This window comes from Streptopelia decaocto (genome assembly GCF_964273445.1).
Source record: "Streptopelia decaocto genome assembly, chromosome: Z".
Taxonomy (NCBI): Eukaryota; Metazoa; Chordata; class Aves; order Columbiformes; family Columbidae; genus Streptopelia; species Streptopelia decaocto.
Genome location: NC_138657.1, coordinates 34,070,180 through 34,084,083, shown reverse-complemented (window position 1 = coordinate 34,084,083; position 13,904 = coordinate 34,070,180). Strand labels below are relative to the sequence as shown.

General features: G+C 39.1%; 1 protein-coding gene across 1 annotated transcript in view; it reads left to right on the top strand.

The window, feature by feature from the left end:
• SHC3 (SHC adaptor protein 3) overlaps positions 1-13,904 on the top strand; it is a gene marked incomplete at its 5' end in the record, with an annotated part of 56,655 nt that overhangs the window by 21,160 nt on the left and 21,591 nt on the right. Inside the window, one exon of the mRNA XM_082074873.1 lies at positions 11,709-11,772. Within this exon, the coding sequence (XP_081930999.1) occupies positions 11,709-11,772 (64 nt within the window). The remainder of the gene's footprint in view (positions 1-11,708; positions 11,773-13,904) is intronic.

Below are 13,904 nucleotides of genomic sequence, written 5' to 3'. Positions count from 1 at the left end.
TGTCTTAAGAAGTATGCATGAATCATATTATTTCTAGGAGACTATTTTCTGAGAACTGCAGGACAAAGTGTTTTACAGGGTTTTCACTTGAAAAGCTGAGCTCATTGGTTTCAGAGGACTGTGGCACTGATATCTTCTAGCAACTGGATACTGCATTTTCAAATTCTGGCATCAAAATAATGAAGTAATCCTTTCTAAAGGAACACATACAAAGTGATATGACTGGATACAGTGCTTGGATTTCAGCTCTTTGAGGTGTCTTACAGTTGCTAATGGTCTATTATGAGCCATTTGTCATACTTAGACAACTAAGTATTTATTTTATTAAATGAGAAAAATTACTTATTTTTGGTCTTGGATGCTGATTGTATGGTCTGTATCCATTGATTTTGAGTTAACACTTGCATTCAACAACTTTGAATTTGACCCTGTTATTCCTCACAAAATGTTAATCATTAATTTGTCAAGATACTGTGTTGATGAGGGGTGTAAAAGCACAAGGACAGGTAAATGACAGAATTCTGGTATTCAGGCATTGCAGACTATAGAGGCATTTGAGAATTTTCCTACTGTACTTTTTTAAACTCATCATGTGCATTTCTGTGATATTTGCAGAAGTAACCTTTTAAAATTATTTCATGTCTAAGCAGACTTCTAGTTCCAGTGCAGGTGGCATATTTGTGTTTACCACATGGAAGCTGAATGACACTGGCTTATAAAACAGTTGTGATAGTTGTTGGTATTGTATTTTATACCTGAAGGTTAACCAAATTTGGCCTTATTTTCCTGCAGTCTCTTTCACTATATGTCTTCGTTGGAAGAGTGTTACACTTTGCTTATTGTCTAGCTTAAAGACACAACTCTGCCATTAATACTTAAGTGTGTTTGCTGATCTAAAGCAATATGGTCTGCACAAAAAGGTGTCTTTGCCTTATAGTGCTTTAAATACAAAAATGATTCTTGGCTTTTACTGTGGAACAGACTAGGAATTATATTTTTTGCTGTTGAAATTATAGCATATTTGACTACATGGTGAGCATTTTCTGGCTCATCTTCCTCTGACCACGTGTAGAACACCGGAAAAACAGCAGGAAACCGTATCTTCCTGTTTTACTTGTTATTTTGCATTTGCAATTTTCTGTTTATCGTAAACCAATGAAGACTTCTTAAGTCATCATTCTGATTGGGTAGTTCCTCATATAAAGCTTTTCTGAAAGTAGGAGTTTTTAGGTGACTTTTGAATCAGGATTTAGCATCTTAATCTGCATCTCATTAATTCATCTGTCTCTAGAAATCCCCATGCCATATCTTAAGTTTTAAGCATGCACAGGAAACAGTCTGCCATCCTTTGTCATGTAGCATTTTGTAGACAAGCCTATTCTTTATTAAGAAAATATTATTAACGAATTATTAAAATTCACATTTGCTGATTAGTTTGCTCATGTACCTTAAGAAACATAGCACAGGCCTCAAGGTATGTACTGAATTAATAAAGCTGTTCTGATATTACAGGTACCAATTCCCTCTTAAGAAGATGCCTATCACCACATGATCGGTGCAGCCCTTTGGTTACAAATAAAATCAAAGTAAATGTCAGTTACATTTATATCTACTTTGTCATAAATTTATGTTTAGCTATGTCCTTTGCTGATTTTTCTGCAGTCTGCCACCAGTAAGAAAACTGTTCTCATAACCTAGTGGCTTGTGATGGAGTTCAACTGAGGCTTGGGTCTGTAGATCTAGTAATGTGAGCTGTGACTGCTCCAGCTGAGGAACCCAGATCCATAGCTGCAGTCAAAGCTTTTCTGTGTGTGGGGCTGTGTAAACTTCTCTGCACTGTTTCCTATAACTGGAGAAACAGATGTCAAAGCAGCTCTGGTCTCTTTCGGACTCATCACTACAAATTGATCCTACTGCATGTGTTACACCTCTTTAGACTATTATTTTTTCTAAGACCGTGCAAAAACAGTAATAGAAGAAAATTATCTGTCTTGGGCCAATATGACTTCTGGCAGTATTTACTAAGCACGACTAAAAGACAGTTAGAAAAGGTGAACCAAGTTACCTGATTCAGTGTGGAAGTCTGAATGCATCTCTTCCTAAAAAGAGTGCATTGTGCTTGACATAAATAAGCAGTTACTCCTTTTCTCACTCGGCATCACATCCCTGTCCATGCTGCTTCCTTACTCTTGCTTTTCCTCCACGTTGCAGAGTTCAAACATAGGAGTCCTATGTTTGCCCTTTTTCTGTCTTCTGGTTGTTGCATATATCACTTTATCTCTCTGCTGACCCCGAAGAAGAACAAAATCCAACGTAAGATGAACAGCACCAATTCATAGAAGAAAAAAAATCTTTTGTGTCTCAGTCATGGGAGGGTGAGGTGTGTAGTCTCTGGCTCTGTTGCAAACAGTGGGTGTTATTTTGGAGAAACCATTGGCCCCAGTCACAGATAACAGTGTGATTAAATGAATTAGTGCTTGTAAAGGGCACTTAAATCACTGGGTGAACATTTAGAAATTACTTAAAAATTTGCCTAACATTTCCAGTCATCTAGTGAATTAGACACCTATTTTAAATAAGAAGTTAATGGGAAAACCTTGTCTGGATATTTTGAATGGCTTTGAAAATCTCAGCTGTTAATATAATACAGTGGGAAATTGTATACATCGGTGTGTATGCATGGACCAGTCTCACCAGTGAAGAACTGTGACTTCAAATCCAGGAAATGTATTGAGGCTCCAGCGTAAAGAGTTTGATCAGCAGTATTTTCTCCTTGTCACAGTCATGGGAAACATCAACCTGTGCCGTCTAACACTGTTGTACCTGGCCTGTGACTTGTTTTGGTTTTGCTTTTTCACTTTTTGTAAATTAAAATGTTAGAACTTGCAGCAATACATTTATCTTCGTGTGAAATCAGTGAGCAAGCACTTGTCATACTCTTCATCAGATCTTAACAACCATTGTGGTGCCTGACAAAAGGTATTGTTATCCTGATTTTGGATTTGATTTGAGGAAAAATGAACAGCTATGTACAATTTATAACAGATTTTCTCCTTTATCATTATGAATGTGAGTCTCAAGATTCTTTCACTGCAGGAGAAACAGGAGAACTAGAGTAGTATTAATCAGTTGTGTTGTGTTTATTCTTTTGTGTAATGAATGTAATGTCATGTGAATTATTGAGCAAACAAATGGATGTGCAAGCCAAAGGTCAGCAGTTATGCATAATGATAAATAAAAGCCAGCTGAATCCACCTATTGCATTATTAATTATCCAATAATAATTCTTGTAACACATGTGAAGTCAAGATAACTTTCTTGAGCAGCAAGACAAACAGAAGCATTTAATTTTCGAGACAGCAGAGGAGCAGGAGGGCTAGCAGGCAAGACTACTGAGCAGGTGGCAAGTGATCCTAAGTTCATCTGAAACCTACCATCATCGTCACGGAACGGAGCCACTCTTAAGCTTGTGTGGCCAAGCCCTTTCTGCCCTCAGCCTGTTTATTAAAAAAAACCAATCAGGTAACATTCTTTTGCATCATGTGCCATGTTTGCAGTTCATATAATATGTTTGCATGCTTGTTGTTAAATCTGTTGTAGTGTAACGAGTCTTTGCTACTGTGCTGTATGCATGAGTGTAGTTATGCACTGGATTGAATTAGAATAATGTTACATGCACTGTTCATTGTACAGCAGTATTTGGCTTTATGTTTTTCAATGCCATCAGTTTACTGCATGCAGCTTCAGAAACCCACACCTTCCTGTGCTGAGTAAAACATTATCTTGCATGTTGCGTTAAGAGCAAGTAGATCAGAGGACCAAACTACTTTGTATTGGCAGTGGACCCCAATCCACACTCTGATCCCAGTTGTCTCCATGAATCCTGGTGGGCTGAACGATTTGAAAGAGATTCCTCTCCAGATTTGGGGCCTGGACTATTAATTGTGAAAACTAAACCCATTTATGCTAGTATTCCAAGCTTCTGGAGGGGAGATGATGGAAATCCAAATTTTAGAGCTGGGTTCAAGTCCAATGCTAAACAATATGGATGAAGTTCAGTTGATGTAGTGTTTCTTTCAACTGAATCTGTATTTTTTTGCAGACATTCCCTGTCAGCAAGCATCACTGAAAAAAGGATGGAAGACAATGAAAAGGAAGAATGTTTCCTCTGTTATTTTTGAAGGCGGATAGGTAACGTGTTATCTGCAGTGAGTTCTGTACTCAGTCTCCTCCTTAACATGCTGTCTTACTTAGAAGGTGAGTGTGGTTCACCACTGCTTTCTGCTATGTGGACCCTGGATGTGGAGTAGTGCCTAGGGGATGGTGCCTAGAGGGTGGCAGAGCTGCACCGCAGCCTGGATACACAGCTCTGTGCAGGAAACGGTGTGAATGAGAATCTCCTTTCCTTATGTACAGTCACTTCAGGGCCAAAGCCCTAGGATGCACAGGGTGCTGACTAATGCTTAGTTCACCAGGAAGCAGGATTCCCAAAAGTGGATGGGGGCATTCTTATAATTCATACAGCACACCTCTGTGTGAGGCAGTGACAGCTATAGTGCCTGATACTGTCAGAGAATAATTTACATGGGCTAGTTTAGCACAGAAATAGGTTAGAATAAATAGACCTTTCTACGTTTAACTTGAAATCTTTCATTTTCAATGTAGAATTAGTGGAGAACATGTTAGGTAGTATTTGGATTAATTCAACTAATATATGGTAATGCAAAACCTGAGTTAGAATAATTCATTGAGCTCCCCCAATTCCACTTGCCTTTTTGAGAAAGCAAAGAGCCTCTCAGAGGATGGGAAAGGTGGAGACTTGAAAGCCAAATGATCAGGAAAACAGTTTTGGCACACCTGTAGGCTGAATTTTCAGAAATCTGATGACTGCAGTTGGTTCTGCAGAAGCAGAAGGACTGAGACAGAGTGGTCTTAAATTGTTTTAAATTCAAATCACAGGGCAAAGTTAACGACTGCCTGGCACCTTGGAAACAGAGACAATCTCAAGTTCTTCTACTAATAGCACCTAGCAGTTTGATTACACAGAGAAAAGAAGGCATAAGGAATTTGGGTGTGTTTCATATGACATATCCAATCACATCACACAGTTCATCACCACTGGACAGTCCTTTTTAGCAAATATAGTTTGTATATTTATAAAATGTCATATATCTTATGGGGTTATTCAAAAGGGCAGTGTTAGAAATTTAATTCTCTAATGAAAAAGAGGTTTTGGAAGATATCTCTCTCTGAAGTCCTGCTTTGGACATGAAGCCAATTAGGGATTAGAGAAGAGTATTCATTAGACTGAATTTTTTCATTTTACTTCTGTAAGGTTTCCTAGGTCTTCCTTTGAAATACCTGCTATGGGCTACTTTTTGAGTAAATGACCTGAGGCTGGACCCAGTTTGGAGGTTACTATGATCCTGATTTAGCAACAGAAAAGAGGTTTTTTTCTCTCCATCTCCCTGACCACTACTAGAGTCAACAGCGAAGACCAGCCTGAGTCAGGTCTGAATGTCACGAAAGACTTTAAAGGGTTGGAGCTACCCAACAGATCTAAACCTCCAAGTACATTTTTCTTCAGTTTCTTTGTATCATTGACCTTGCTCTTGACAGGTGGAGGGTGATGCAGAAGAAAGGCTTTTGTAAGTGTGCATTCGACATCAAGGTTTTGTATACCCTCACTTTATGTCTATAAATCCTGCAACAAATATTTTAAGAGGTTTCCTCCTTGAAAGGTACCCCAAGTTTTGGACCAAGATTGTCAGAGTCTAAATAAAGGTTAATTGCAGGTATATACGACTGTGTTCTCAGGAGTGGAGGAGCAGCTGTATGCCTCTATGGCATTGCCTGTTTGTGGCATGCATTTGTTATAGCTGTAAAGAAAAACTTGATCTGTTTGCTCCAGTTTTGCTAAGCAGAAATCTGCCTGTGTGTGCATGCAGAGTGGACAGATATATCTAAATAAGGTGTGTTACTGGATAAACAGTGTCACTCTACATTTCTAAAAATATTCGTTGTTCAGAACTGCTGTGTTAGAAGAAGTCATCAAGATCAGGTAGACTTCTCTGTGACTGATGAACGAAACAGGGTTTCTGAAACTTACTTTAATGTTACAAAAGAAAGTGAAGATTGTACAGAAATTGCCTCAAATATTTCATGAAGTTAGATCATCTATAAATACTGAGAACAGAGCTGCCATTGTGCATACCAATGGATAAAAAGTTTCTTGGGCAGAAGAAGCAAGAGTTCTCTCAAGTGCATCCATTTCTATTAGTACATTGACGTGAAGATGCAGGAGTGTATGGATAACAACCATCACACAGATTGCGTACTACATACCTAATAACATGTGGAACTCTATGTCTAACAGTTGCCAAAGCCTAACCTTTTACTGTATAAAGTTTATTCAATAAACCAAAAATGAAGTCGGCCATCTTCCTTTTATTTTCTACTTGTAGATTTTCTACGTGTGAAAAAACTCAATTTCAAGAAATAAAATGAGGAGCTAAGGGGGAGAAAAGGAGGAGTCATCGTCTCCTTGCTCTACGAGTGACAACAGCTTGTGTGCCATATCTGCCAATGTTTCCTTATCCCACTCACCTTTTGTTCCAGGTTTTCTTTCACTTGTGCAGTCAGGACAGGTTCCACTGCCATCAGGCTGGTGTAACAAATGGCATTGCTTGGTCTCTGCGCCACTTTCTGGAGGGGTCTCTTCCAGGGCATGGTACCCTGAATTTGGGCAGTGGGTGCATCCATGCCACACAGCCTCCCCATCCATTCTCTGTTCTGTGTTCCTTGGCTGCTTCTCAGCCTTACATCTTCCAGACACGGTCAATTTGCCAGTTGGCAATTGAAGTTCTGTAAACAGTAATATCATGAAATCTTGAGAGCTTGTGAATTGTTGCCTGTGATACTTCAGACAGCACACGATCATTTTGCCTATTTGGCAAATGAACAAGTAGTATTTAAATTATTAAACGGATTTCTGAAAAGGTATTTTTGGTCTCAATTTTTTTCTTTTTCAGAACCAAGTTATTTTTATATTTGATATAACTTTCTTTCTCTTTAGTAAATAGTAGTGCCACACTTGGTAATGATTTATAAATTATTCAGCAAAATTGGTGGGGATATAATGCTGTTAAGAAATAACTCAAAACCTTCTGTACAAATTTTTGAGACATGTAATGCTTTCATGTATAAAGTTCACCTTTTAATGTCTATTTTTTAACCTGTGAAGCCCTGTGTTTTGGAGGTGGCAAAGATAAACATGGGAACTACAAGATACTAGAAGATGTTAGCAACAGAATATCCATAGTTTAAAGTTTTATCATACAAAACATTTCAGACTGAAAACTAGTCACAGTTTCTCATCTAGATATTTGAGATGGTTATACTTTTTCCAAACGTGTTGAGAAAATCTGTGTAATTTGTATGTGCTTGTAATTTCCCTGAAATATGAGTTCCAGAATTCTGGTTTTTAATCAATTAAATCATAGTAATTTAAAACAGCAACAACAAAACCTAGCATCACAGCCAAAATAATCATTGAAAGCACAAGAAGGGAGGGTATTTTCATGTGATGGTGTTTCATAGAGGAGCAGATTTGAGCTTCCTGAGTGGGCTGCTTTCTATAACAGAGTAAAATATGACTAAAGCTATGAAAAATATCAGGGCATTAGCCTTTTTAATGGAATGAAATGGCAATGTAAAATGTCTTTTTTTTCTGTCTCAGAGTGGTATCAAGTCACTTTAAAGCAGAATAGGTCAGCCTCTGAAAACACCTATCCGTAGTTTTTCACTGGATACATTTGTGTGCTCAAGTTATACTCAAAATACACAACATCCTGTGTGCCAAGAAAGTGACTCCACGGTATGACCATCTGCAAGGCAGAAAATACTCAGACAGATTTGGAACTCAGCATGTGGTCCCTACTGCAGACAGCACAGTAGCTAATTTTACCAGAGATCAAGATAACTCTACACTGGTGTTTATCTGAGCATAGCTCATGAAACAGCATGTGGCTTAGGAAGGTGTAATGTGTGCTTATGTTGGATAACTTTCTTACTGGAAAGGAAGAAATTGTAGTTGCATCCAACTTTTCCAAACTCTGTGCAACTGTTTAGCCATGCAGATATGTCCAGAACTTCTGCTTTTGTCTTCCTTACACAAGTGTTTGCATGCACAAGCTGGGTAACAGCACTCTCAACCTAGCAGCAATATCTATTTCCAGGCTTAATTTGAGGCTCAGGTGTTAGTGCTGAAGAGGCATTTGCAAATTCAATTTTCTGAAAAAAAAAAAAAAGCAGCTTATGTCTGCCCTGTGCTGTCTGGCTATGCAAACTGGAAATAAGTCTTTAGGATGTCTTTTCCACATGACCATCCCTGACCATCCTCCACCCCCCCCGCCCAGATGATCTAGAATATTCTGAACAGAGAGATCCAGGAACCTTCCCCTGGAAAAAGTACCTATCAGTGTGGTGGCAGATACTCAGCCATCCTTTTTCTTCTAGTTTTCATCAGATACTTCTTTAAGACTCTTTAACTCCTAGGTGGGAAAAGTACTGTGCCTTTTGTTGTAGGTACACAAAGTTGCTGCCAGGCTGCTCTGACCTTGCTGAGCCAGAACTGCTTTATGAATATATTTTCTGAGACTCCCAGCATTTTCACCAAAAGCATTGCTAACTTAAAACCTGAAGTTTCTTGAGCACATCTAGGATTCACAGAGTTTCAAAAAACAAACTCAAAACAATTGTCAGTTTTTCACTCAGACATCCTGCCTCATCTGACCTGTATCTCAAGAAGCTGTCAACCTTTCTCAGTTCCTTCCCTCCACTTCCAGTCTTCCTGCAGACTCTGGGAACATCAAGTTTGGTGAAACCAAGATATTTTACTAAAAGGAAGGCAGGTGGTTGGAAAACCTACAGCGCTTTGTTACTGAGCGAGAGGATGTATTAATGTATTCTAGATTTTCAGATACTTCTTGCTTTGCTGGCTCTGCCGAGGCAGGGCACACACACAATAACTGAGGCTGCCTTGCCAGCCCTCAGGCCTGGGCTCCAGCCTCTTCAGCTGGTGCATTTCCTCTCCTACACTCAAGTGGCAGTTTGATCAACAAGGTCCTCGAGTCAGATGGGTCTATTGAGTAACGCGCTTATGTCTGATTATCAGAAGCTGGCAGGCAGAAGAGGCAAAACCCACTACAAATCCCAGCCCTGCACCAGAAAAATAACAAGCTTGTTTGGTTTTGTTTGTTTGTTTGTTTGTTTGTTTGTTTGTTTTTGTCAGGTGTGGTGGCCTGCAAATTGCCTTCCTACCTACTCCATGTTGCTGCTAGAGAGAGAGAAGATGGTGGATGCAAATAGTAAGAGAGAGGAAGTTACAGGCAATTTACCCCTCAAGCACAGTTCGTATCTCTGAAATACAAATCCTTTTTGTGAGAGGCAAAACCTATGAGGGATCTCAGTGCGCTAATCAGGCCTCGGGGGGAGACAAAGAGGATGAAGTGCTGGTGATGCCTCTGTGTCAGCAGCTTGCAGTCAACATGCCTGGGAAGCTCAGGCACACCTGGAGAAGCGAGCAGCATGGGTCTGAAGTACAGCAGCAGGCTGGGCACTGCCACAGACCTGGACTTCCCACCCCATTGCCTGCAAAGGATTTGGTTTGGTGCAAGAAAGTGATGGGAAACCAGACGCTTAAGCTCAGTGGCAAGGCTGAGGGGATAGCTCTGTATGACATAATGCCTGTTTGCTTTTCCTGAATCAAATAAAAGCATTTTTAGTGGAGAAGAATAGTATTTCTTTTTCCTGATTATATTTTAATGAGAAACCTATGTCTCAGTATCATGATGATCACAAAGTGTGATGCTTGCCATACGGTGTTTCAGAGGTGCCTCAGGGCTGCTCCTTAAAACCATGCAATTTTTACTTGCTCTGTAAGAAAAGTTAGTAGCTATTTTAACTAAAACACTTGTTTGGAGTCAAAGAAGCATTGTGGTAAGTGCAGGAACTAAACACAAGTGCTGAGCTGTGAGATGTGCGGTTCTAGCTGTGATGGTCTGAGGGCATGTGCAAGGCAGGGTTTGTAGTGAGAGGCAACTTTAATAGATGACCAGATGTAACTGGGGAGATAAAAAAAGAAAAAAAAAAGAAAAATACAAGCTGTGGAACAAACAAGCTCTCCTCTGGACCTCATGAAAGGATTGTATGACTGAAAGCTTTTTTTACTATCTCTTTCTATAAACCTCATGATTCTTCAGAATGACAGGACCTTAAACCTGCTGTAGGGGCTGTTCCACCCCCACAACAACACACCACCCAAATATAATAAATTAATATGATTCTTTTAGGTGACTTGAACTTCAGATTGGGCCCTAGGTAAAAGCAACCAAGGCATAACTATATAGCGATTACTGATTGCAACCAGTTAAATCTGTGACGTTTGCTGAGCCATTATATGTTGAATGCGGATATGTATATGACATTTGTCTTCTGACTCAGTTGTTGATCCTGTGCTTTCACTTAACACGTAGTTGAAATATCATCCTGCACATGGCATATAATTAAAATAATTTATCTTTTTATCAAGGTGATGTTTCAAAGTTTTGATGATTTTGACTATTATTTAGCTTGTAGCTCATTGTCTCCCATTCTGTGTGTGTTTTTTTATTTCTTTCCTAAAATGCATGTAATTTGCATGTCTTTAGGTCTAAATATAGTATGCTGTTAGTCTCAATCTATATTTAAAACAGTTAAAGTTTGGAGTCACCTTTACTCATCCCTGTGCAACTGTTCAGTCTTACAGTTTTAATGGGACTGGTCTATTACAGCTTTGTAGCTAATGGTCGCAGGAAGGTCTCTGCGTGCACAGAAGTGAATTTGAAATACCGAGCAGATTGATTATTCAGTTAATAAGTTGTTAAATACTGAAAGGATCTATAAGATTTGTTTGTAGCAATATGATTTCAAGAGTTTCTGTAGTACACAGTTACTCTCCTATGAGAGATTATGAATCCAAATTCATTTTCAACATGCAATTCTTTCATTCAACCTGAGTAGGATGAGAAGAAGAATGAAGCCGCATTAGAAAACTGAAGCAAAATGTTAATGGCATTAATTTTGCTTACAATGTAAAAATAGAGCCACAAATAAATTATTCAGATTCTATTAAAAAATCAGTTAAAATTTTGTAGATTATATCGTATAAAACATGCATATTACCAGGAATATTTTAGGGTTCTGATATTATTCAAAGCCAGGTGGTTTTGCTCCAACTGGAAAAGTGCACCGTATAGTAGTGAGAAAATGATAGTTACTGTCCCTTACATTACAAGAAACATGTAAAGCAGTGTTGATTAAAGACATGTCTTATGATCTGATTCCTCTTGGCTTAATAAGGTACAAAAATGAGGCATGGAAGAAGGTATTAAGACAAATATTCTGATGTCTGATAAGAAAAAGTCTTTTGTAGTTCTCAAGATACTCTTTGTTACACTAACATTGACTGTTTACTGTATTTCACTTCACACTGAAGTAATCTAAATTTGAATGCCACCTGTTTTTGCCTTGAGAAGAGAGCTAACTGACTTGCTGACTATCCTCACTTGTGAACAGAAATATGGTCCGAAGCTGTCCTCTGCCAGTGCATTTCAAGTATAATGAAGGAACCCACACGTCTGACATAAAGCTTTTTTCTGTCTCTTCAGGGAAGCAATCAGTCGCGTTTGTGAAGCTGTACCTGGTACCAAAGGAGCCTTCAAGAAACGAAAGGTATTTTTCTTTTCTTATGGTACAGTTGACTGTTTTTTCTAAGTTCAACACAGAGGAGATGAGACACATCAGGCAGGTGACTTTATAGCAGCTTTGAGAATTGCAGATCATTGATCATTTAAAGTATTGGCTGTTTTCACCTACTGTATGTTGCCTCTTGCCCTTTGATCACGATTTGCTTTTATAGGCTTCTAGAAGTTCGAGTACATCTAGAGAAAAGACTGTGGCCTGCCTCTATGTTCCTACTGTAGAAACTCCTCCTTGTCTTTCTTTTGTAGATTGCAGGTGGACAGCTTAAAACAAACAAAAATAAATGCCTTTTCATAGAATGCATAAGTAAATTGTGGAAGTAGGTGCTGGAAGCTATTGCAGAGGCCAGAAACATACACAGTTTTGAAAGTGATTAGATCTGTTCTTGGAGCATACCTCTCCCAGTAACAATTAATGAGTTCGGAAATCAACAATTTCTGGAAATGGAGAGAACATATCAGGTGGTCATCTCTTCCCTATGCTCTTTCCATAAACACCTGTTTCTGATGCTCAGTGGCCAGCACTGATGGCAGGTCCAGCGGGAATTGGCCTGACACAGTTATCAGCATGCTTGTATTCTTATTTGTGTGGTAGGCATTAGGATCTGCAGGCAAGGAGTGGGTGGAACCTTGTCTCGGCTCCTACACTGATGGCTATCAACAGGATTGCACTGCCTGCTCTTCCAGGGGCCTGCTAGCAAAGCTGGGATTTAATGCTGACTCTAAGGGAAGAAGCATAGAAAGCAATGAATTATAGCCCTTGTGTGTGTTGTTGGGCACAGGAGAACAAGCAGGTGAAGGAAAAGATCTGTCTGGTTCTCCAGCTGCTCCACTGTCTAGGTAGAATCCCAGCAGAAAGGAATGGGATGAAATGCCATTTGTTTGCAATGGAGACTCTTCCCCTGGCAAAATAAGGCATATATGACAACATATGTCACAGCATGATTGGCGAGTGTCTCAGAAATTAAGGTTGTGGTTTCCCATCCTGCCAACCAATTTATCACATTGGCATTCCTACGTTCTCTGGCTTTTGCTTTTAAACCTGAAAATGAAGAGGAAAGTATCTTTTTCCTTGAAAAGCAAAATGATGCAAAATATCATTGGAAAAGTAGGTTAAACGGTCCCAAGTGCCTAGTGAGACACCTTGCTGTATAACTGGTTTTGGAAGCAACATTGCTTATTAGTTATTAACAAGAAATAGTGTTTTTAAAGTAAGTCTACTGGCTGAGAAGAAAACTTGCCAAGTAACAAAATTTCAGATAAGTGTTACAGATATCTTTTGCCAATCTCTACCTTCATCGTGGTTTTGCCACTAGTGGCTTATTAATTTGATTAGGGTGACATGTACTTCTTGAGGCCAAGTTTTCACACTTTTCTGACACTGTGGGCAGGTGATCCTTAGGCATGAGCTTGCAATGAAGAGGATTTAAGGAAAGAAAAGAAATGACAGTATTCAAAAGGGTTTCTTTGAAAGAGAAGTTAGTGAAATAAGATGCCAAAGTTAAGATAGTGCACCACAAATATTACATACAAACAGTATGTAAGTAGTGTATTTTTAATTAAACAGAAGGAAAAGAAGCTAAAACTGCGTATATGTAAGGTTTAAGGAGTAAAGAATCACAAGTGTATCCATCTTCCTAGGGACAAGCTTAGTTCAAATGCAAATACAGTGGCAGAAGAACACTGCCTCCAGTCACAGCTTTTTGTATCCTAATGACCAGCATAAATATTCATCAGTTCAAGTACAGCAAGTGGAAGGACTTGGTCTGTTATTGGTGGGCAGCCTGGTTTTGCACGGGCTGTGGTTACCTGAATGAGGCTGCTCTCATGAATCTATGTGGTTCCTTGTAGCTGTCAGAGGTGAGAAGTTTGTAAACTTTGCTTTGGCCACATAACTTGCATTGCTACAAAACCTCCTAAGATCTATTGAAAGGCCTGCAAAAGTTATCAATGTTATAGCATCGCTTTTGATATATTCCCACACTTTATACTTATTCTCTGAATTAGGTGTAATCTTTAATACCCCAGTGTACAGACGTTTTAGCCTAAGTCTGGGCTTTTACCTACTGCTGAGAAGTCAACAAGCATAATAACACTGTGTAT